The sequence below is a fragment of the Antrostomus carolinensis genome, unplaced genomic scaffold (assembly GCF_000700745.2).
Source record: "Antrostomus carolinensis isolate BGI_N321 unplaced genomic scaffold, ASM70074v2 scaffold6030, whole genome shotgun sequence".
Taxonomy (NCBI): Eukaryota; Metazoa; Chordata; class Aves; order Caprimulgiformes; family Caprimulgidae; genus Antrostomus; species Antrostomus carolinensis.
In genome coordinates this window covers 79,568-102,443 of record NW_010286375.1, presented here as the reverse complement: position 1 = coordinate 102,443, position 22,876 = coordinate 79,568, and the positions used below count along the sequence as shown (strand labels likewise).

The 22,876-nt window shown below is 44.2% G+C and overlaps 1 protein-coding gene across 1 annotated transcript in view; it reads right to left on the bottom strand.

Moving 5' to 3' along the window:
- Positions 1-22,876, bottom strand: part of LOC104523499 (collagen alpha-1(V) chain-like) — a gene marked incomplete at both ends in the record, with an annotated part of 85,401 nt that overhangs the window by 19,498 nt on the left and 43,027 nt on the right. Inside the window, 11 exons of the mRNA XM_010166133.1 lie at positions 241-285; positions 1,519-1,572; positions 4,417-4,461; positions 5,864-5,917; positions 6,954-7,007; positions 9,449-9,502; positions 10,572-10,625; positions 11,252-11,305; positions 11,469-11,525; positions 14,711-14,803; positions 16,352-16,426. Of these exons, the coding sequence (XP_010164435.1) occupies positions 241-285; positions 1,519-1,572; positions 4,417-4,461; positions 5,864-5,917; positions 6,954-7,007; positions 9,449-9,502; positions 10,572-10,625; positions 11,252-11,305; positions 11,469-11,525; positions 14,711-14,803; positions 16,352-16,426 (639 nt within the window). The remainder of the gene's footprint in view (positions 1-240; positions 286-1,518; positions 1,573-4,416; positions 4,462-5,863; positions 5,918-6,953; positions 7,008-9,448; positions 9,503-10,571; positions 10,626-11,251; positions 11,306-11,468; positions 11,526-14,710; positions 14,804-16,351; positions 16,427-22,876) is intronic.

The window sequence follows — 22,876 nt, the reverse complement described above, 5'->3', positions numbered from 1 at the left end:
ACACATCTCAATGAAAATATTTGATCTTTCATGGGGAAATAATGTGTAATTCCATCAGAAATTATAATAAATTAACAGCCATTTGCTGTAGGACAATACCCTCTGTGGTTTTTCACAGGCTCTGATAGGAATCTAGACTAGGCTAAAAAGCAATTGGCAAATCTAATTTAACAAAGTACATTTTACATTTCGCTCTATATAATGTCTGAATCATCTGTGAAATTTGCAGTAAAAACTTACCACATTCCCCTTGGGACCTGTTTGTCCATCCATGCCAGCCACACCCTGAGAAAGGATTTAAAAACCAACACTAAGAAAGTATCTTGTTATTTTGCACCACAAAAGCAGAGAAATTGCCTTAAAAATAATAAAACATCAGGAGACCCTTTGGACCACGTGGAAAGGGAACAATTTTTCTAAAGGTAAAGCAACCAATTCCACAAATCCAGTTTACACTTTAAAAAGTCATTTCAGTGTTTTCCCCACTGGTTTAACCCGCCTGTGAGGCAGAATCAGCACCAGGTTGAGCAAATCCTGGCTAAGTATCACAGCTGATTGCCTCAGAGTGAGCAGGAGTGGAGAAGCAAATGCCAAGGAACAACCTGGCAAAAGACCTTGCTCAGGATGCGAGTACATCGTTCAACAAGGCAGTGGGTGAAGCCAACGGGGTTGCACTGCCTCATGCCAAAATGAGGATTTGACCACAAAAGGCAACTGGGGTCAAACACACTCTGAGCATCTTCATTAAGGGTGTAGGTAACATGGTACATGGTCAACTGGAGGTGTCCTGCTGGCCATCTTCATTAAGGGGAATTCCCCTGCCACTGTTTTGCTCTGGTTGAGCAACTTATCTGGGTGTAACAGCAGGATCGTGCAATATGAGAGTTTTGGAGCAGATCCTGAACCCTCATTAAATTTCAGTGGGACTGGGAGGTCAAAGCACAGATATCTTCACGTCCCAGGAAGGGTTAAGGGCTTCAAAAAGCTCACTGTTAAATGCCAACACCTTTAGCTCTAGCAGTAGCCCAGGTTTTCTTTTTTAAGTTCTGGGACTTCACTGAGCTACAGTGATTTAGAGAGAGCTCCTGTCTCAGCACTTCCAGCAGCACACAACAGATAAGGTGACTGTCTCTCGAATAAAAAACGGCATGTTCCTTCCTTGGCTTTCACCCGAAATATGAACAAACTGCTTTAAAGTCTCACCAGCCCTCAGGCAAAAGTTAATAGCAAAGCCACTGCGTTAATAACTTTCATTCTTCCCCTTCAGCCTGAGCGAGGCATTAATATTTACTCAGGTGGGTCAAATCTTGAGCTGTTGGAAATGGACGTGACACCACTGAAAACAGGGGAGAAAATGGACTTTGAGCCATAACTTTTTCCAGCACCAGTTGTTTTTGTTGCACAGATGTGTAACATTACACAGCTGTATTATCTGCTTGAATGACTAATGGGGAGAGGGTATTTTGCCCAAAAAGCTCAGCTGGTTGCTGGAGGAGGGCAGCAGCCTCAGGAACTTACCGGTGGCCCTGGGGGTCCTGGTGGCCCCTTTGGTCCCAGCAGTCCTCGAGGTCCCTGTTGGGGGAAAACAAGCAGGGTTAGTGTTTCCAGTCCCTCACTTCATGCTGCGTGAGTGTGGATCGGGGTGCACTAGTGAACGGCTGAGCATCGCTGGGCCCAGGGCAGTGTCAGGGCTGGCACAGAAATGACTTTGCTGGTTTGCAAAAACAACAGCTTTCTTGATTTACAGACCAGTCAGAGAAATCCTGTGTGTATATAACCTTGAATTATAAAGGTAAATAATGTCAGACATTTATTCTTTGCATTGGAAGAAGACCCACTTTAACTTTTTAAAATTAATTTAATTATATTCCTGGGTTACCCTGTAACTCACATGGTGCAAAACACTTTGTAGTCAGGCCAGGTCATTCTAGCCAGGGAGCATTATGAAGAATGACCTGATACCACGAACAGATCATCAGGGTCAGCATTTCAAAATCTCTCCAGATTTACTTTTTATCATTGACCATCTACACAACTTAGCAAAGCTGGAAAATGTTTTCAGCCTGCAACATAAACGTACATTTTTCAAACACATTCAGTTCTTAAACCTTAACCAGTCAGGACTCCTGGTATCATGGTGGTTTTTTTCCATTTCTAGCTTTCTCACCAGATTTAACCTTGCATCATCATCTTAATGGAAATTGGTAGGATTGAAGCAACACATTGAATAAGCAGAGCCATGGCAGGAGAACTGTACTGATTCAATAGGAGGGTTTGCAGCTCACACCCTGGCACTTCCTCTGCCTCGAGCCTTCAGGTGAGTTTGTCATGAAAAGGAGAGGGAGGGGCTCTTGTGTGCACTCAGCTGCAGATCTGAAAGCTCACCCTTGAAACACAAGCCCTTTCTTAAATTAGGGACCATAGGAGGACTCTGGGTATTTATAAGGATAGTACTCATTCACTGTCACAGAGGAAAATTGTCCTTGACTGATGGGCAGTTTCATCTGTCTGCCCAAATATTATATGTCCTTTTTTATGATGCAGAGAGGACAGAGGAATTAAAATGAAATGTTACAGGGTAAAATAGGAGGCATTAAGAAAGTGTCTGCTCTTAGAGGCTTGGGGGGAATTTGATCCTGAAAAAACAAAAAAACAACAACAACAAAAAAATCAGTTTGCCACTCAAACTGGATGCACTGACTGGGTGGTCTGTCTCAGCCACTGGAGACCTTCATGGGCTAAAGCTTTGCACACTGAGCCCCAGCAGAGCAGAAACTCTGTTGTATCAGCTGGTGATGGGAACTGGAAGAAAATGGAAGAGGATGAAGAGAAAGAAAATTTGAAGTCCCACCACTAGTTTCAGTTGCTGTTAAATTTGGTAAGACCCTCAAGACCCTCTTTTGGCTCAGGGCAGAGAAAGAGGCAAACATGCAGATTTAAGGTGTATATATTGATGACAAAAAGTTTCCTGTAATGGTGTTTAAACCTTTCTTCTGGCTATCACGGATATTTTCACTTGTGTTGCTGAAAGAAAAATAAGCTTCCCTGCATGCATTATCATCATTTCATTTCCTCTTTTGTTACTGTGTTACCTGAGCACATAAATGCTTTTAAGAAGTTAATAACCCACAAGTTATTGCTTAGACATGTGCTAAGGAGATAGCTGGGTTGATTAATCTTTCCCAGAAGTTAATCAGACATCTCATCTATAATTTAGTTCCACTGAGCCCATTAAATGCCAACCCTTCCCTTTCTCATATGAAGTGTATCCAACAGTTCTCATCAATTACTCTCAGGCCACCACGCTGGGCCTTAGAACAACAAAATAAGATATTTTGAAAGCAAAGTTGATGGTAAATGATAGCTTGTTAATGTTCTTTTCGTAACAAAGGAAATGTATTTTGGATTAAATAAGTAGCCAACAACTGTACTACACATAAAAACCTACAGATAGCCAAAGCAGAGTTTACCACTGCCAAGAAAGAAAAAACTACTCGGCATTGGGGTAAAAACTGCTTTCAGAGTCTCAAATTGACAACCCAACTGTTTCTTTTCGGTGGGACGCTCCTTGAAAGCATTTCTTAAGCTTGGTCAGGAGATTTTTCTCCTTAACTTTATTGATACTAGGAACTCCCTTCCTCCTTCACTAGCCCTGGTCCAGCTGCTCCGGTGTTGGCAGCATGCAGAGGTCCAGACATTGACAAACTCTGCAGCTTTATGTTTTGTGCACTGTAAACAATATATTGACCCCACTGAAGTCAGAGCTGGAAGTCCCCTTGAGCTCAATCCTGCCAGGATTTCATCCTGAGTTGTAAAAAGAATCACTCACACCACACAAAACTACATGTGTAAGGATGGGAGCTGTGTGGCTAGTTGCTGTCGTTACCCATGAAATAGTGGACAAAGCCTTTTCTCACTGGAGTTTGCTATGAACACCCATGAAAACCATATTCCACCTATGTTTACCATGCACAATTTCTACCACAGCCTACTTACCCGAATCCTACATAACACAGCAGGAAGAAGGATACATGCAGAAAAGGTATGAGACCAATCTAAGCTAAGCTTTACATTTACAATTGCAGTTTTTTCAGAGACTAGCCATTGAGCAAACAAAATCAATGAGAATTTTGCTCATTAAAACAAACAAAGAAAATCCCAAACACAAAAGCTCAATCAAACGAAAAACCCTAGAAAGCATCTTTTTTTCTTGGTAGCCATCTTAGTGAAAACAAAGCAAAACAAAGTTGTTAAAGCACAGATACTCTCTAAACTATTCACATGAATCTTCAAGCAAGAGATGCTCAGTCCCTGCAAGACCTCAGGGGTCTTGCTTAGCACCACAGGACCCCTAAACCACCGTTACCGTATCAAAGTAATGCTGCTGTATGTCAAGCCCAAGGAGGAGATACTCACAGGTTCTCCAGGTAGACCTCTGGGTCCAACTTCTCCATCATCTCCCTGCTCAGCAGCAAAGGTGCAAAGAGAAGCAGCAAAAGAGACAGAATATAAACTAGTTATATTTCAGTCACATCACAGGTGTTTCATTCTTGTTAAACAAGATTCATGCAGAAAACCAGCTTCCCTGGAGTAATAAAAGGGTAGCCGTGCATAAGGAAGACCTCGTAAGCCTAGAGAGTACTAATGTGTGTGCAGAATTTACCAAGGATTAGAAATGCTGTAAGGATACTTCATAATTCATGTTGATGTTTATAAAGATGGATTTTGCTAATAGACAAGATATTGCAGAAACAATTCGGGGCGTGCGAGTCAATAACCGCAAGATTTAGTACCAAACTGAACAGGAAGCCAACGTGGGAGCAATGCCCTGAGAACGTGACTTAGCCAAATTAGGGCTTCTCAAATAAAACAGAGGCAGCAAAGGGTTAATTCTTCACCACTCCACTCCCATCTCCTGCTGATGCCCCACTAATCCCCCAGGAGTATTGGATGGTGATTCCCAACCTGAGGTTCCCTCTTAGGAAAAGAATCCCAGAAGCCAGCCCTTGTAAACCCTCATCTTCTGTTGATAAAAGTCCCACTCTTCTTCCCAGCTATGCCCTCCCCACACACCTTGAATGGTTTATTTTTCTCTCTGGAATTAAAGTTCTCCAGACAGTTGCTCTTCCCCCACAAAACACAGGTTTGGTCTTTTCAACTTCAAAGCGCTTTACAGCCGCAACTAATTAATCCTCACAACCTTGTGGTGAGGAAGAAATTATTTTCTGTGCTTTACAGAGGAAACAAATAGCCAAAGGTGGAAAGAAAACATCATGGAGGAGGATTAGAACTTGGGAAACCCATCCTCACTCCTCTGATCAAACCACATGCTCCTCACAGGTATGGATTCAGCGTTTTCAATCCCTCCTCTTAAACCAGCCCTTCTAGACCTGTAATCACTTAATCTGAGCTTTGCTAAAGGCCTTGGAGCATTGACTAAACACTGTGGAAGGAGAAGCAAACAATTTAATCTTGGATTTCCACATCTGTCTGGAATTTCTGTTCCCCAAATCTTGCTGCAATTTGCTGGATCTCAGAAAATCAGAAGTGGTAGTTGGCACACCTAAAGGATCAAATTTTTCTTGTGTTACTTTAAGAAAAACTGAGTTTTCCGACCAGATCTCTAAAAACAAATCCTTCTTTTCCCTTTTATTCCCATCCCCTTGCTCTGCTTCCCTCTCATCACGGCCACCACAACTTCCCCAGGACACAAGGATGAGGTGCTGCCACTACTGACTGGCAGCAGATGACACACCGGTGCTGGCTGCTCTTGCCACGTCTCTGGGCTGATATTGCATCTGCTTCTTGTTTACAGGAGCTCATTATGAATTCAAAGGATTGCCGAATCCAGACATGGACTTACCCTCTCCCCATCCTCTCCGGGTGCCCCTGGGGGTCCATGGGGGCCTGGCTCACCCTATGAAGAAAAAACAGAAAAGCTGCAGAGAAGGCAGGGACACTCTGGCAATATAAAATCTTAGGTAACGTTGAGAAACCAAGCAACAGGCTTCTCTTTTCTGTCTGCACCATGTGCTGAAGGTCCTCACACCCTCACAGTTCTCATCTCCCCATGCTCTCTGAAGCAGAAGTCCTTCTCTACCTGCTCAGGACCACACGTGGGCTCCAGCACTGTCAGATTAATGTCCTGCAGGGACTGGAGCTCATGGGATGTTCTGGTGACACTTCACAAGGTGCCTGGGAACCAAGCAGGCACTGTAGCTCCTTCAGGAGAGGGACTCATGCTCTGCACACAGTTCTTGCTTTACCCAAGGTACACTATTCCATTTCTGGCTGATTAAGCATCTCTCTCAGGCACTATCTTCCCTTTCCTGTGTAGCTTGTAATCACAATTCCATCTCCATTGTTCAAACACTCCCTTGTTTTATAAAGCAATGGCTGTGCTCTCTAGGGAGGGGAGGCACGAACAGCCTGCCAAAATAACCAGCTTCTTGCATTTTTTCTCCCCACTGTTTAATTATAAAGCAAAGAGAAGAATCCTTTTCTTTCTTTTTTTTTTTGCACGAACAGCCTGCCAAAATAACCAGCTTCTTGCATTTTTTTCTCCCCACTGTTTAATTATAAAGCAAAGAGAAGAATCCTTTTCTTTCTTTTTTTTTTTGCAATTTACATCCACAACTGCACTGTTTAAAAGCAGGTTTTGCTTCTTGCTTTGTTTTTTAGCCTTTATTTTATTAAGGCAATTTTTTCCCCCCTTTTCCAATTTCAAGCAGTCTCAGAAAGATCTTACAGCTTCCCAGCCTGTGAATGCTGTGCCTGTGAGGGATGCTATGACACCCCATACACTCTCACGGGACACTCTCATCTTCTCTTAATTGCATCACTGTGGCCTGTCCCCAGCAATAACTGCCCTCCTCCCAGCATCTCCCAGTCACCTCCTCCTGCCAAGGTTTCACTACAGACCATGGTCAGAAGACAATTGGAAGATCACTTACTCTATTTCCTTTCTCACCAGGCAAACCAGCCAAGCCATCAAAGCCTCGGTCACCCTGAAAGAAAAACCAGTTTAGTACACATTTCCACCTGCTGCTGAACATCTTTCCAATTTGTTTCCTTTCTGTGCCAAGGAGGGATCAATTTTCTCCCCCAGGCATTCAGCCATCACCTCCCATCAGACCACTGATTATTTTAAAGTTATAGATTAAAAAAAAAAGAAAAAAACTCAGTCATTTTTCCTCCTCCCTCTTCCCCCAGCACCTACAGTTTTAAATGTTTTTCCATGTGGATTTCAGAGCTTCTCTGGGTGACTTCTCCAGTATCTAAAGCACCCCCCTTCCAGACAGGTCCTTCTAATCCAATTTATTTATTTATTTTTAATTCCATAGAATTACAAACAACAATCCACTGGTGAGTAAACTGGACACTGGTATTTCCATGTCTGCTAACAGGTCCCCAAACACCACCGTGAGCTTGACTGCAATCCATCCCACACATCCTTTTAATCCTCCTGGACACACCAAGGAAACAAATATATATATACAAATAAATTCTGGAAAGTGTCTTAATGAAGTCAAGATCAGAAGACAGTTTTTGGGGTTTTTTTGCTACCTAAAAACCTATCATTTTTACCTATTATCAGCTGGTAAATTTGGTGACTTCACACCTTCACACGAATGCTTAAGGGTATTGTGAAAGGGGCATCTCCATGTCACCCCGCAAAGAGCAGCCTGCTCTAAGCCAGCTGAGAGCAGGGATGTACAGGGGATATAGAGCCCCAAATGACTCATGCTGGGAAGGCAAACCAAGGTAAGGATGGCTCCCAGTAAACCTCTTTTCTTACCCATCTCCAGTAGCTCCTGCTGCTGTTAATGCAGCTCTGGGCCAAACAGAGTTTTGGGCATCCTTCTAGGAAGCGTGATGCCAAAGCTGAAAATAACAAGCTCTACTAAAAGGTTGGGCACGTTCCTTTCTACTTGGCACTGTGTTGAGAAAGTCACACAACATCAGGCTGGCAGAGCGCAGGCAGCACTTGCCAGCATCCACCTGCAAACAACTGTGCGAACATCCCCTAAGTGCCCTCCTCATGTCCCCTGCCCAGGTCTGGGGATGCTCCCAAAGGAAACGAGCAACATTGAAAAATTCAAGTATGAGAAAGGAAAAGCAAAATCCCCTTAGTCCTAGAGCAGGTGGATGGCAGGAACCTGCCTTCCCGGGGCTTCCACCCATGCCCACACAGCTTCTCCAGGATGGCACATGGAGAGCTCATGGTGAACCCATGGCAAGCTGTAACTGGCTTTCTCTTCAAACTTGAGCCCTGTTCCACTCTCCTGTGTTCTGGGGGGAAATGGGGACAGGAATGCACAGAGACAGCCTTCTCCCAAAAGCCTCAACTCTTTAGAAGAGAAAGAGGACACACAGGCATTTGCAAATCCCAGGTGACACCATCTCCTAGTGCCCAGGGCAGAAGATAGTGAGCACCACCCATTACATAGAAAAGTCCTTTTTTCTCCATAAAGAGGTGAAGCCACTTGTATTTTTCACATACTAATGGCATGTGAAAATAGTACCAGTTCCTCCTTTCCACAAATCCTTTACCTATTAGCAAGGAAAGAAATGTCGATTACACCTGAGCAGATTGGAAGACAGACTGGTCTGGCCAAGGCTGGTCAAGATGCACCCAGGGGAACCAACAGCTCTTTCCTTCTAGTAGGTCCCAAAACATCACTCTGTCCCCACTAAAAGCAATTCTCCTTCTCCTTTCCAGAGCTGCTCATTATTCTGTTTCCCGTTCTTCCCTGGCATCCCCTCCTTTGAGGGCAGTCAACGCTCATTAAAGCCCTTTACTGGATAACAGATTTGTAGCCTCCTGTCTCTGTATCAAAACCCCCCATCTATTCCAGCTTTAAATACCTACATAATAAAGTACTTAAAAGCTTCTGATACATGATTCCCTGAGCAAACTTTCTCTGCATTCAATTTCAGTGGAACAGCTTCTTTCTTGCTTGGTAATACCACCAGATCACAGCTGAATGAAGGGATTTTGTCTCACATAAAAACACAGGGTATTAAAATTCCTCACCACGCCTTCTACATTTCCTCACCCAGTTAATAGGTATTTTTTTGGTAGTTGTATTTTAAGATGTTTCCAACTGCTCGTTCATGTTTGTTTTTCATAATTGGGATTCCAAAGTATTTGTTCTATAACTGCAGCCAAGGGAGCATATTTCATTCTTAAAATAATCTAGCAATTTTTAAAAGTTGCATCAAAAGAAAAAAAAAAGGGAAAAGAAAAGAAAAGAAAGATTGCTGTTTTGCCTTCCAGGTGTGTGTTTAACTTCCCTCTCCCGAATGTGAAGCCCATGACAGGAGTTGCTGGACCATTTCAACAACCTCCTCCAATGAAGGTGGGCTCCTTTTGCCCAGGGTCCCTCAGTTCACATTTGCTAAAAGCAGATGTAGATTCCAAAACCACACAAATATGAGGCGATACCTTCGGTCCCGTCTGGCCTGGCATTCCCCGGGCACCATCGCTGCCAGCTCGTCCCTGAAACAGGGAAAAGCAAAGTCAAATACAAAGGGTAAGACAAGGACCACAGGGACATCTGCTCTTTGGTCTGCAACCAAGTGAAGTTTTATTTAAGTCAGAGCTCCTCAGCTGGGGAGCAGCTTCCCTTGGCGAAGGAAAAAATGCTGGACTGTTTTTGAAGCAGCATCCCAGGCTCAGCCTGGTGCTAATGAGGGATGTAAGACAAATGGCAGCAAAGCTACTTCACTACAAGGGATGCTGGGACATGGTCATTGATTTTAACTTTAATTTGAAATAATTATCTTCCAGCACATTTTAAGATATGCTAATGATGACATCTGCAAATTGAAAAGAGATTTTTTTAATTTTTTTTTTTTTAAGAAAGCCACAAGTTGATCCCTCAAAAGACTTTCTTATTTCTTCCTCTGGCAAATCAAATCACAACAAGCCAGAGGATGGTGTAAAATAAAAATCAGCATCATGGATGTTGATAGAGTGAGCAAGCACAATTCATATCAGCTCCAGAAACCTTCTGGGGACTGGATCCTCCTCGCACCCTACTGAGGCTGTCCAAACCAACCTCAAGTATTTATGCAGCTACAACCTCACTTTCTTATTTCTTCCTCTGGCAAATCAAATCACAACAAGCCAGAGGATGGTGTAAAATAAAAATCAGCATCATGGATGTTGATAGAGTGAGCAAGCACAATTCATATCAGCTCCAGAAACCTTCTGGGGACTGGATCCTCCTCACACCCTACTGAGACTGTCCAAACCAACCTCAAGTATTTATGCAGCTACAACCTCACAGAGGGAAAAAAAAAAGGGGGGGAGGAGGGGGAAAGGGGAGGCCAAAGACAAAAGAATGGGAAGCATGGACTTGCAGTTCTCCCCACAATGGCCAGCTTTTAACTCTCATCCTCATTTGCGTCTGCCCAGATGGATGGAGAGATCCTGGACAAGTCACTGGCTGGCCACCAGCCTGCTCTTGTGCAATGCTCTCGGCACTCAGAAACTGGCAGCAGAAACAATTTCTAGCAGAAGTTGCAGTTAACGCAGTCGTCAGCGCAGCTCCCGGGACACTCACCCTACGACCTGGCTTTCCTGCTGGACCGGGAGGACCCTGGATGCCTCGTGGACCCTGCAGTGCATCAAGGGGAGAAGAAGAAATGCCATCACCCAAAAGCATGACAGATAGACCCAGCACCTGCTGGTATCACAGATCAGGTGCTGCTGGGGTCATCAGGGTCACCAGGACTACAAAATGGGATGTGAATCCCTTGAGTAGAGCCTGTGGTCCGAAATACACAGGAAAGGGTGAAGACTGAGCACCTCTGGCCAGGAATTGCACACATTTATCCATGAGAAAACTTCTGCCCTGCAATCAGCTCCACAGGGTGGAGACAAATTACTTCCCCCACCATTAGAAAATGGGAATCTTCCCTTGATGCAGGATTTACAGCTTGGAAGAACAATTTCCTGAGCATTAGTGGACTCCCCATGCTCCAACCTATCTTGTATTTACAGGATGTCTTTGCAGGAAAGGACTAGCACCTGCAGAATTTTATGCTGTTGGCTTAAAATTATGTCTTGAGTCTGCATTCGGATACTTGGAGGGATGTTTATATGCAAAACAGATGCTCCCACACCTTCCTGCTTTCAGCTGGCATTGGGTTACTGAATCACTCCATCACAGCCTCTAAAGCAAGACTGGCTGCTCCATACCTTCATTTCCCTCAGGTCCCCCCAGTTGCTTGATTTACTCACCTGAGGTCCCATTTCTCCAGCTTCTCCCTTTAGCCCTCCACTTCCCGGGGGTCCCTTTGGACAAAGAACGCGATATATTAAATTTTTCCACAACAAAGCCAGAGGGAAGATTCACACCTTTTTAAAAAAGAGCCATTCATCCAGGTAACCCAGAGAACCGATGGAGCTGGCACCAGCTGGCTCTGCTCCATCCTTGCTTGCCCATCCATTCACTTACCATGGGGCCCGGTCGTCCTGTTAGACCCATCGGACCCGCTGGTCCTCTAAGTGCCAGCTGCAACATAGAGAGAAACGTTGCTTAGTTGGTGTCTCTACTTCGTTGCTGCAAAAGGACAAAGCTACTATCACGCCACCAGCCACACATTCTCTCCATGCCCCAAAAATGACAAATCACAGAATGGTGGGGGTTGGAAGGGACCTCTGGAGATCATCCGGTCCAACCCCCCTGCCAAAGCAGGTTCACCTCAAGCAGGTTACACAGGATGGCATCAAGGTGGGTTTGGAATCTCTCCAGAGATGGAGACTCCACAACCTCTCTGGGCAGCCTGTCCCAGGGCTCTGGCACCCTCACAGTAAAGAAGTTTTCTTCATCTTCAGATGGAACTTCCTGTGTTCCAGTTTGCCCCTAGTCCTGTCACAGGGCACCACCGACAAGGATCTGGGCCCATCCTCCTGACACCCGCCCTTTAGGTATTGATCAGCATTAGGTATTGATCAGCATTGATAAGATCTCCTCTCACTCATCTCTTTTCCAGGTTGAGCAGACCCAGGTCTTTCAGCCTTTCCCCATCAGAGAGATACTCCAGTCCCCTCACCATCTTCAGAGCCAGATGAGAATCTGCCTAAGCAGTTCAGATCCCCTTTTCTGTCATCAAATATAGACACAATAAAATGGACAATTTTGGCAATAAATTATTGAAAGTAAATGACAAAACTCTGCCTGAGCAGGGGTTTGTTCACATATCTATGATCCCAGTTCAGTTTAGGAGAATTTTTTCTTTATGATCCTAGGAGTTAAATTTTGGAGGGATTTTTTCCTTTTTTTACTATTTAATAACCTGCAAACAGAGCAACAATTCTATTTGCAACAAGGGGCTTTTAGTTCAATAACTAAGGAGTTGTGGAACCGTGCATCAAGTTAGTAATTTCCATGGTGGATAATGGGGCTGGTCAACACTTTAAAACATCACTTGGACAATTTGTTCCCTCATGACAATTCAACACTTTAAAAGAGTTGTAATTATCTGTGTACTCCAGTAATTAAAATCTACTTGTGATTGCACTTGGAATAAATATTGCACAAATGCTAGGTTATGTGGCATCTTTTTACAACATCCCATTAAAATGAAGATGCGCTGAAACACTGTCGGTTGGGACAACGTTCAGTGACTAATGAAAGCAAAATTTTAAGGGAATAAATTAGCCTAATAATGCAATTAACAATAACAACAAGGAAAAAACAACCCCAAAAAAGGAAGGAAAATATCCTCCCCTCTGCGGGATTTCTTTTCCTTTCCTGCTGTATCCTGTAACTTCCCCACAAAAAAAATGTCATTTATTTCCCTTTCTCCTTTGGTATCAGGGTTTTCAGCTGAAACTGTCTGACAATAGGTTGAAGTTAACCAAGACATGGATTTTTCCCTTTATGGAAATATTCTACTTTTTATCCATAGCCCAAAAGTCACCCAGGATTTGTTTTTTAAATTTGTCCCAAAACCTGAGAATTAAAAAAAACCCAAAGAATGAAAACCAACCCACAACACAGAGAAAAGGGACTTTGAGTGAGTGGAGGGAGGTTCCTTGTTTTTTCATAATAGTCACGATTTTCAACAGGCAGGAAAAAAAAAGAACAAAAACAGAGAGTCTGAAAAAAGTAGATGCTTCTCACAAAATATTTACCTGGTCTAAACCTCTATTTCCCAGCAAAATAAAATGCTGATGGAAAAACTGTAGGCAGCCTTGAAATTAAGACTGACAAGGTAACACCAGAAACATAATCCACCCACATTATTCTCAGAGCAAGGTTAATAGACAGGAAAATGTAGTGGTTGGTGGCATCAGGGCACTCTACCTGAATATGTATAAAATCAAACTCCTTTGTAAAAATGGAGTTGGATGGAAACCAGAACAACCTCAGCTAAGCCAAAATGTCACTATAAACCTAAAAGGGGTATTTGCCACCCAGCTGGGTGGAGAAACCCATGGACCCCATCCTTCAAGGGTGAAATAAATTGCTTTTTAGCCTATTTCAGCAGACTGACCCAAGAAGTCTGTGCTAAAGTGACCACCAACAGCTCTGAATGACAGATTGGCTACATCCAAGCCACACAACCCAGCTGCAGACAGATGTGGGTTGTGGACCTGAGGAGCACACCAAAGCTCTGTCCCTGGATGACTGCGTTTGGCAGCGAGAAGAGTAAATCCCCCAAAGCCGTGTCCCTTTGCGATCTGCCTCCCTAATCCTATGTTCTCCCCTTTACTGCAAGGGTGTGCTTACAGCCAGAATTTGGTCCCTTCTGGGCAAGATCAGGGTGAACACAGCAGGAGGGTGTTTGTGGGGGCCCTACATGTTCCCGTGCTGTAATCGTTCTTCTGGCACCTCTGCTTTTAACATCCCAACGATCAAATATAACTTCATACAAGCACTCACAGAAGAAAAATTTCAAAGCTGTACTGGCTGGATTTTTGTTTATTTTGAAGAGATGAGTACAAAGCCTTATACACTAAGGTACTCATCTAGGCAGGCAACAGGAGTTGTACTGGGAACGTGCATGGCCAACCTTGCTTCACCAGTGAGCCTACATAATAAACACTACCAGGGATTATTTGATCATTGATCAATAATGTCATCTGAGGAAAAAAAGGTTGCATGGAGAGTCATCATGTATTTCCAAATAAATACATTAAAGAAAACTGCAGTCTGCCTGTTGAGATTTGTGGAGCTGGGAACAGCTACATCTGTGACACACATTTAATAATTACAATTTACTAAAAAAACCCAAACAAAACACAAAAAAACATCAAACAAAAAAAAAAATCCCAACTCCAACAACAACAATAAAAAACCCCACAAAAGAAAGATAGATATCCCTCCTCTACAGCAGATATCACAACTGTTCATATAGACTCTCAAAACTATCAGCATAAACAGCAAACACAATTGAAGCCAACAGGTCTATATCTACTGGCACCAGCAGAAGGATTGGTCCAAGGGCTGTGGGCAATTTAAAACCATGTTTCTAGGGTCTGGCCTATTGCTGGTCATTAGTAAAAGGTTAAGCCATCCAGATGTCATCACCTCAAGGCACACAAGCAATTCTATCTCAGATGAGAGGCTGTTACCACCACTAGCACCATAGATGGTACAAGTATGGAGATCTCTCTCATACATTTATTCTGGTTCTTGTCCACTTCCATAGGCACCTGCTGCAAGAGACATCCCCACCACCCTTTACTTACCCTAGCTTGCTGCAGGATGGCTTGGGCTTGGGCCTCCTGGGCTGAAACGAGAGGTCCTTTAGAGCCAGCATCTCCTCCTCCACTAAAGCGGAACTGAAGGGAACAAGATGGAGAAAGCAGGTCACAGGGTTGCTATGTCTCCACCCTCACATTAGCCTGACTCCCAAACAACTCTTTTCAGCATGACTGGCGCAATCTCATCACTGTCTTTCCAGACCACGGTGCTCTCAGGTTACCCAGTTCATGGGCACAAACCAACCCTTTCCCATGTCCGTACCCACACAGTAAACTCTGCCACCTCAAAGTAACACACAATAGGAGGGATTGTAGGTTCTGAATTGTAAGGACCTCACACACCACTGTTCAAAACTAAGTGCAAAGTTCTCACCGGGCTGATATTCCCTGTACAGATGCTGTTGGCCAGGAGACTCCCAGAGATGGGATTGCATCAGGTTATTTGTCTGTAGTTGCCTGTTAGCCCCAGGACAAAGGCTGCATTTCTCAAGTGTGGTAGTGTGCTTCAAAGAACAGAGTTTGGTCTATTGTTCAAGCCAGAATCCTCCAGCACACAAAAGATTTTAAAAAAACCCCCAAGCATTAATGTTTTATTTTCCCAAACTTGAAAGGGAAGGAGTTTAATGTTTTCTTCTGCCTCTTCCACCCCCAACAGCTACAAGCCCACTTGCCAGGACACACACCCTTCTCCTGCCTTAATTGCATGCGTGCTTGGGGTTTTGCAAGAAGGACTCTCCAGGCTGCAGAACCTACTTGGACGGCTCCTTCACCTCCATTTCACCTCTGCATTTTGCTTCGTTGGCACTAGGTATCTCACCACATGAACTTGGCAAGCAGATTCAAAGAGATGCAATTTATAGGCCCACGGCTGGTGACTGTAGGGGCCAACAAATGTATTGTAATGGCCAGCTAAGCTCCATGTTGAGCACTTGGCCCAGACTGTCCAGGGCATCCTGCCAAGAACATACACAAGTATCACCCTACCATTTGGAGCCTGTACAAGAGTGCTGCGGTTTTTCTCTAAAGACTTTCCCGTTGGTACCTAACCACTTATTTTCAGCAGCTGGTTTCCTTAGGGCTTTCTCACATCAAAGCAGACAAAATATAACCATTCCTTTAGCATCCCAGGACCAAGAAGGCTGACTTGGTACTTGCTAGCTTCATGTAGGAAAAAAAAAAAACCAATGCAAATTAACCACTGAGCATCAAAAGAGACCAGTTCATTCAGGTGCTTACAATTTTGGCACCTGTTTTGAAGCGCCGTTAGAGGTTCCTCACTTAGGAGGGAGGGTTCTGTCTGGTGATTAGACCCTTGGAAGTGTCTTCCATTGCTTCTTCATGACTTTCACTCTTCAACACCACACCCAGTCAGAAACACTTAAGCTTATAGATCACTTTTGGAAATTTTAACCCACTCGCCCTGTGCTTTTGATCAGTGAAGAAGTTACCGTGCTCGCAAAAAGTATATTTACAAAGACAACCATCCGGATCCATCTTATATATCAAGGAAAACATTTCCTTGGTGTAAAAGGGATGGAAAACTTCTACAAGAACAGGCACTAAGCAGCAGCAAAACCAAGAAGCCTGATTCATGTAAATGCTTTTTTAAGTTATGCTTGTACTTACAGGCAACATAAGCATTGTCCCTGGTGGTCCTGGTAAACCATCTGCTCCTGGAAGACCTGGGCGACCAGGTGGTCCCTACAAGAAGAAGAAATAAAAATAAACTTCTATAGCATTATTTTAGTCACGTCCATACATAAGTAGTTGTGACTACAAAGGCTCATGTCACAATACAAAAGGCTTCTTATCTTGACAGACACTGAGCATGTAGGCAATCCAACGCTATGGCAAATTCTGTGGAAGCACAGGATTTCTCTTAGTAATTCCCTCTTTTTACATCCTGGCCCCCTATTTCCATAATCTGCCATATGCAATCTTCTAGCAAGCAGTGTTCCAAGTTAATAGAATCAATGTTTAGTTAAGTCTGTTAAAACCTATTAAAAAAAGTATATGAAACTTCATAACTCAGGTCAGTGAGATAGAAATGTGGAAAGATAAATACATTTCTGTACATGTTCAGTCATCTGGGTCATTGCATTTTCTCTCTTCTGGTTTTTGGGTTTTTTTCTTTTTTTTTAGTCCTATGAGACTACTTCCATCTACAATGAAGTGATCCTGTCAGCGGCTGTAAATCAGCAAAACTCTGAGGATCTCAATGGAGCTGGATCTCAATTAACATCAGTTGAGTATCTTTAACTTCTACTAAAGAAACAAAAATGCAGTAAAAGATCTATTGATGAAGCTATAAATAATCAAATATGGCCAATTTTCCTAAAACAGCCCATAGATTATTTGTATTCCCAATTGTGTACTTAGCAAAATGTTTAAGTTAACATGAATTTGCACATCCATCCAGCAATCTTACATGCAAAATGAGGATGACATCCAACTACTCAATGTGCATGCCTAATTGCAATTTTCACACCAGCTGAAGACAAGAGTGACTCGATCATGTCCCAATGAGGCTAAGAGGAGTCCAAGTGCTCATTTCATGGCAAGATAGACAGGACTGCCTGGCCAACAGCCCAAGCTTGACGACTTGGACACTCCCCTATTTAGTAAAAACCCATAATAAATCCAACTGTGGAGAAGCAAAGCTCTTGGAAGGGCAAGCAACGTACATCTCTTAGCTCTCACCCTCTTCAGCCTGCCTGAAGCCCTCCAGCCCATGCAGATCCCACACAAAAGTGAAAATAAAACCCTGCCACAAATCACAGACACATATAGACACGTCACAGGGACACAGAAGAGCCAGATCTTGCCCCAGAGAGTCGCACACTCACCCTGCAAGGCAAAGGGAGATGGATAAAGGTGGAAGAGGGAGGACGAAAAGAGAAATAGATAGCAAAGTCCCTAAAAATCAGAACATTTTTTTTTTAAAACCAAACAACCAAACCAAAGCACTTGAAGTATCATCCTCGCCCCACTGTCTTCCAGAAAGATCTTGGCGCACGTCTTTGCATCTCTTTGTTCCCTCTTCTTCCATTCCCTCTATTCCATCTTCAACTTAAAGTTTCCCTCGTCGTCGTCCTCTTAAAAAGGAACCCAAAACGTTCAAGCCAAAGTTTCAAGCCCTAAATTAGAGCCCAGCACCAGGGTGGGGGTGAAGAGCTGCCTCTACTCCACCCTGTGCATCGCTACGGCTGGGCTGCAGCTGGACCTGCACCACAATTACAGGGCAGAGCAGTGCGGTGGATGAGGAGCTGAGGTCTGCACCACAACTGGCCCAGAATAACAACGCTGCTCCCAGTGATTTATCAGGAAAAAAAAAAATACCCAAACAAACAAAAAACCCCACCACCCAGCAGCTCCCTCGGCACCAAAGGGAGACTGCATAACACAGCAGCCCATCTATTTTTCAAGACAAGCTCATGATGTTACATTCATGCTGTTTACTTAGTCTGGCTGACACCAGAGTCCCTGACTCCACTGATGAAGTGCAGAGGGCAGTCCCATCTGTTGGAGCAGCAGCACAATAAATAATTTAGACCAGAGTCATTTTGTATAATAAACTTTCTTTCCTTTCTCTCTCTCTTCTTTAACTCCAGCCTTGCATATGATGGATCAGGAATGAGCTTGTTTATCTCTCTGTGTGTACTGGCCTGACAAACATTGGTGTGATGTTTTTATAACTAAACACCTCTTTTTGTTTCAGGTTGGGTGTGTGAGGTCTTTTCCTTGTGGGGTGGAGCAGCAGGGGGCAATGATATGGAAGAAAATCAAACTCAGAAAGCACTTTGTAAATTTAAATTCATGAATGCCTTTAAGAAATGCAGACTCTCAGTTGGTGTAAATCTGTGTCACTCTCATTATGTAAATAGAGATTTGCTGATACATAGCAGCCAGGGATGGGGACTTCAACTTTCATTTGGTACAGAGCTCTAAAATGTCACACCGAGTGCAAACACTAATGCAATATTTCAAGAGAATGTTTAAATTGAAAGCTTGGTGTGTTAGTGCTCAGGCTCCACGAGTAGTAGGCAGTGATGGACAGAGTGGTACCCAGCAGCCCACAGTATTGAGCCTCAAAATTTGTTTTAAGTGATGCTCTCCATGATCATTTTTCTGCCATTTTCAGCCCTGCTCAGAAAATTACACACCAGAAGATCTTTCTCACGGTATTTGGGGTCTTCTAGGTAAGGTAGCTGATGGAAAAAAGAGCACCCTGAAAACATCAAGCCTTTCAGAACCCCAATATGGATTTTCGGAATCTTATACTTCTGAGATGCAAAACTATCCTCAGAGGGAGTAAGTCCTTTGGGACACAATGACTGTATGGTCTCGGAAGACAGAAGAGGCAGGCTGATCAAGCCCAGAGCACCCAGACACCCCAGATTCCCAAACCCACAGTGGGGTCAGTGACAGAGCTGCAGTTTGCCCTAATGCTGCAGCTCACCTCATTCAAAGGTGCACATATTCCCACTTTCTTCATTCCAGTTGGGAGTACCCACGAAATAGCTCTCTGGTCTCCTAAGTGCCATATTTTCTTCTTCCCACTGTTCGAAGAAACCAAAGTCATTCTAAACCACCCTACTCCCAGATGAATCCTCTGAAACCTCCCACAAACAGGCTGCTCCGCAGCTTTGCTGGTGACGCAAACTCTTCTTCACATTATAAAATAACTGGGATGAACGAACAAACTGACATGATGAATAAAACAGAGCTAAATGAGTGTTGGCCAATATTAACATAACTGAATATTGTTGGTATATTCATTCAGTGCACCTGCCTGATTGCAAATAAAAAGTCTTTCTATCAGATGCAGGCAGAGGAAATGTTCCTCACTGTACACATATAAGCGTCATGTAAATTCATGAGCTATGCGCAGGGTTAATAATAAACAAATTAGAAGAGGAGCTGCTCTAATTGAAAAGGAGTATTTTAATACAGTTGCAGTTCCTGGCTCTGCGAGTTCATCCCTTCTCTATGCACAATATGTTGTATTACATTCTGTTCTGGACATTCAAAAAAGCAGGATGTGCCGTCTGTGCTAGAATGCAAATTATGCCTTTCATTGCAGGGTGTGGAGCAATACCATTGGGGACACTGTGTCTGCTGCTGATTGGCTTTGCACGGCCATTTTAGAGGAGCCTGGCCAGCAAAACTCTGCACCTGCCTGGAGAAATGGCAGAAATACAGACGCCCTTGTCGCCAGGGTCAGCATCCATCCTGCCAGGCAACTGAATTCTCTGAAGCAGAAGTAGAACATTAATGGGAGAAGAAGAGAAAGCTTGACAACACGTAGGAGCCGTGATAAAGTAGAGCCTGATAAAGTCACACAGCTCTTTTCACTAATTCTAGACCACTACAAGATGCAAACCACTGCTGGGACCTTTCCCAGCTTGCCCATCTTCTATGAAGTCCAACACCCAAGGACACGGAGTCCTCCCTTGGTCCTTCTGACAGCATAGCACAAGAGGAACCAGGACTGTGGTGTCTCAAGGGTTAAGCCAGCTTCTCTGAGCAGTGGCCCTGGCTCCCAGCCATGGACTGAGCCCACAGCTCCATATTGACTTTCTGAGCTTGCAGGCACCGATCGATGGAGCACAGTCAGGGCCTCTCGTTCTCAATCATGTCACAACCACAAAAAACGTTATTACTGTTCCATTAACAAACAATAAATACACCAGGAGTGTAAATGAGGTGGGGTCTTTACAGCAATACTCCAGGGGGCATGCAGGAGCCCAGTGGCGAACAGACTCCAGTCAAGTCCCCAAGGACCAACAAGGCAAAGAGTCTTAATTAAAAAAAAAAGAAAGAAAGAAAGAATCAAAGAAAGAAACAAAAATGTACAACCAGGGCCCAGGCTAGGGTCATTGCCACAAGAATGCCCCAACACCTGAGTAATCTCCTTAAATACACCATAAAACTTCAGCAGACACTTCCCAGCGCAGGCCAACAATTATTTTATTTCTCTCAGAGGTTATATTTTGGGCTGGGAAGTGAATAATGAAGGTCTGGAGCCAGCTGGTTGCTTTGTCCTCCAGCGGGCAGGAAAGCTGGGAACATAACCCCTCCTGCCCATACTTCCAGGGAAGGCAACCAGGCCCCAGGGGGTCCCAAATCCACCCCCATGGGATGGTAATTTGGAAGAACATCAAACTGCAGAGGGGCAGTTTCCTCATCTCTTATTGCTGATGAGCAGGTAGGATGGAGAACTGCCTTGATGGGTGGGAAAGGAATGATGGCAAGGGCAAAGCTAGGGAAGGACAAAAGGGTACTTAGGACAGAAAAGGGAACACAGCTGGATTGTAAAAGTTGCGAGGAGAAAGGAGGGGTAAACACCAGCTTAAAAATAAGCCTCTGCAAATTAAGGCACAGTGGTTCAGTCTCCACTTAACCTGTGCAGAGAGCCAGACCAGGAAGGACTTAGGGAAAAATATGCACCCTTTTTAATTGGTGTTTTCATATTTTAATACATCTGTGGTGTATAACCATGCTTGGTCACTTCCAGAGGTGCCTGAGCTGGTGTTGCTGTGCCCACAGCCAGGCCAGGAGTAAGAAGAAATGAAGACCAGAGATTTTGATGGACATATGATGGTGACTGCAGAGGAAGCCACGGCAAAACTCTGGCATTGCTCCAGCATTAAAAATAATGCTAAGGTGAGATCCTTGGTATCACAGTGATCTCATTCTGATCCTCTGCAACGGAGTGAATTCTCCTTCCTATTCTTTCTAGGTCTTAGGTTACTCAATTAAGAGAAAAAATAATAACAAAAAAATAAGTAAGGCCACAACACAAATCAACACAATTAGCTGTGCTAAAACACTCATCAGAACAGCACAACACCCCTTGTCTACCCAGACTGTCACATTTAAACTTGGTCATCAGCTTTTCCCACCTTGTCCAGGCAGAATTCAACCAAAATCTGCCAGAAGAGTAGGAAGCCCTACAAATGCAGAGAACCTGGCTCACCCCAGCTTATCCTTCCCAGGCACGCAGGAGGCAATTGGATGTGATTTCCCATCTAGAAACCAACTGTGGGATTGGAGGAGGAAGCTGTGATGCACGTGAGGCTGCCATGGGTAACACGCTGCTTTATCTCCTGGAAAAACGTGCTCAGTACCTCAGCTATCAGATTAGGGATGTGTTTGCTGATAAGCTCTCCCTTCCTTGGAAAGGTGTTTTGCAATTGCTGGGTGACAGCACTGACAACAGAGGGATGTTGTGCGTTTGGGCACATCTCCTGTCATCTGTATCACTGCTGCCCTTCTCCCTCCTGCGCTTCCCAGGAGGAACTCTGGAAAAACAGACCTCCAACCAAGCCTGCCTTCAGAAACCCACCTGTAAGCTCGTTTTTTTGCCCCTTTTTGCTAACAGGACCATCAGGATGCCTCAGGTCACAAAGAGCTAGAAGTAGGGCTGCTGGGAGCCCCATTCCCAGATGAAACAGCAAGACACCTAGAAGCTAATTTGAAAGCACATTTGACTGCACGCAACATCAAGATGCACTAAGGCACCGCAACAGTGTCAAGCTCCAAGCTCCATTTGTTTTGCTCAGGCAAACCTGCCGAAATCAATGAATTTACTCATGCGAGATGATTGCTGCTGGTACACATCCCTCTGTGCCGCTGCTGCACCAGCCTGCAGCTCCACACGCTGCTCCATGGTGCTGCATCGAGATGGGAACCACTCTTCCTGCCAGCACAGCCTTGATTTTGTTGCTACATCACCCAAACCAGAATCACTCAGGGGCACTGTGTGCACTCCCAGAATGGCCTCGATTGGAAAAGCCCTTTAAGATCATTGAGTCCAATCATTAACCCAACACTGACAAGTCCCTGACTAACCCACGTCCCTCAACTCTATATCTACATGACTCTTCAATCCCTCCAGGGATGGGGACTCCACCACTGCCCTGGGCAACCCCTTCCAATGCCTGAGAACTCTTTCAGGAAATAAATTCTTCCTCAGCTCCAATCTCAACTGCCCTTGGCGCAACTTGAGGCCATTTCCTCTCATCCTCTCCTCTAATTTCAGACCCAAACCAAGCTGCTGTAGCAGCCAAGGCTGATCCCACCTCAGGCTCTGTGCAAAGCCAGAGCTCATCTGTGCTATGGTGAACCTTCCACTAGATGTCAGGACAA